Here is a 1,362-nt window from a genome sequence, read left to right as displayed (position 1 = left end):
AAGAATTTACTAGAAACTTTCTACCTATTAACAGTAGTATCTGAGTTATCAAGTACATTGCAATAAGCCTTAATTATATAGGAAGCATCTTGGGTAAATACACAATGCATAAATTAGACATGGATATCGCTAATTTCACATCGTTAATATATATGGTTTAATATATATGGCCCTTTAATATATATGGTTTGCTAATACACATGGTAAGAGATGGTTTTTGGATAAGAAACAATGTTCATCTAATTTTAATGTTCATGGAAAATCACATTTATTCTTTTATCCATTCTATCTTCACTTTCGTCCATTCCCTCCCCTATATATATATTTATATATGTCACCTACCATGTGCTGGGTAATGAGAAAAAACACTTTAACTCTTATGTATAGCTCAACAGCTAAGTAGTAATGGCCTTGGATGTTTTAAGAGGGGGGAAATAACCTCAATATGAGATCTCAGTGGTTGACTGTGCTTAATTTGTTATTAGCTTTTCTTTGTCCATATTTAATTATATATTAAATTCGATGGTATTCTGATATTTCATAGTCTCTAAAATTTATTAAAATTTTGAAAAATTTATATTTTACATTACTTTTACTGAGTTACTTTTGCATATAAACTCCCACTGTGGGATCATTTTAGCTAGTCTATGTATACTTTACATGCTAATTTTTGTTTATTTTTTGTAGGAAGTCCTGGCTGAGCAAGGTTGGAAGTCCCAGTTCTCGCATTGACCGCACGGACTTTTCTAATGAAAAAACCATCTCTAAACTTGAATATTCTAATTTTAGTATTCGATATTAATAGAAATGATAATATATAGACTGCATTATAGACACCATATATTCTTACGTAGTAGGGTAATAGTAGCAGAGTAGTAAAAAAAAGGAACTCTGTTCTGAAAGCTACATTTACAGATTACTAAAAATGACACTGAAATAGTTTTACTCAGCTGTTTTTCACTAATGCAAAAATTAGTATCTAAAATAAAAATGCCATTATAAAATATTTAATACGAGTATTTAATTTAAACTTATCTCATGGAAACTAATTCTAATGAATGTTATAGCTTACATGTTATTTGGCTGGGCTAGACATAAAATAATAATGTTAACCATTTAAAAAGTATTTTTAGGTACCGTTATCTGATTTGAATTCTAAAACCTTCCAAAAAATAAGTGTTATTAAAGTTGAGTAATTTTAATTACTCAAAAAGAACCAGTAGTTAGATATAAACGTATATGATTATTAGTATAACCCAAAAATAGTATCAAAAAAGAGTTAAATTTTTAAGTTCTGATTAAGTGAGAACACGGTTCAGTACGTGGGTTGGCGCTCCTTAATGCATCTGTGAACTACTTTGT

At 29.0% G+C, this 1,362-nt stretch overlaps 1 protein-coding gene across 2 annotated transcripts in view; it reads left to right on the top strand.

Moving 5' to 3' along the window:
- ACYP2 (acylphosphatase 2, muscle type) overlaps positions 1-1,126 on the top strand; it is a 149,141-nt gene extending 148,015 nt beyond the window's left edge. For both annotated transcript variants that reach the window (XM_006778600.2, XM_015557922.1), the window contains one exon: positions 688-1,126. In XM_006778600.2, coding sequence (XP_006778663.1) covers positions 688-802 — 115 coding nt within the window. In that variant the 3' untranslated portion in view covers positions 803-1,126. The remainder of the gene's footprint in view (positions 1-687) is intronic.
- The last annotated feature ends 236 nt before the right edge of the window (positions 1,127-1,362 follow it).

Source organism: Myotis davidii, unplaced genomic scaffold, assembly GCF_000327345.1.
Source record: "Myotis davidii unplaced genomic scaffold, ASM32734v1 scaffold6, whole genome shotgun sequence".
Classification (NCBI taxonomy): domain Eukaryota; kingdom Metazoa; phylum Chordata; class Mammalia; order Chiroptera; family Vespertilionidae; genus Myotis; species Myotis davidii.
The sequence above is the reverse complement of the archived record's forward strand: the minus strand, read 5'-3'. Positions and strand labels throughout refer to the sequence as shown.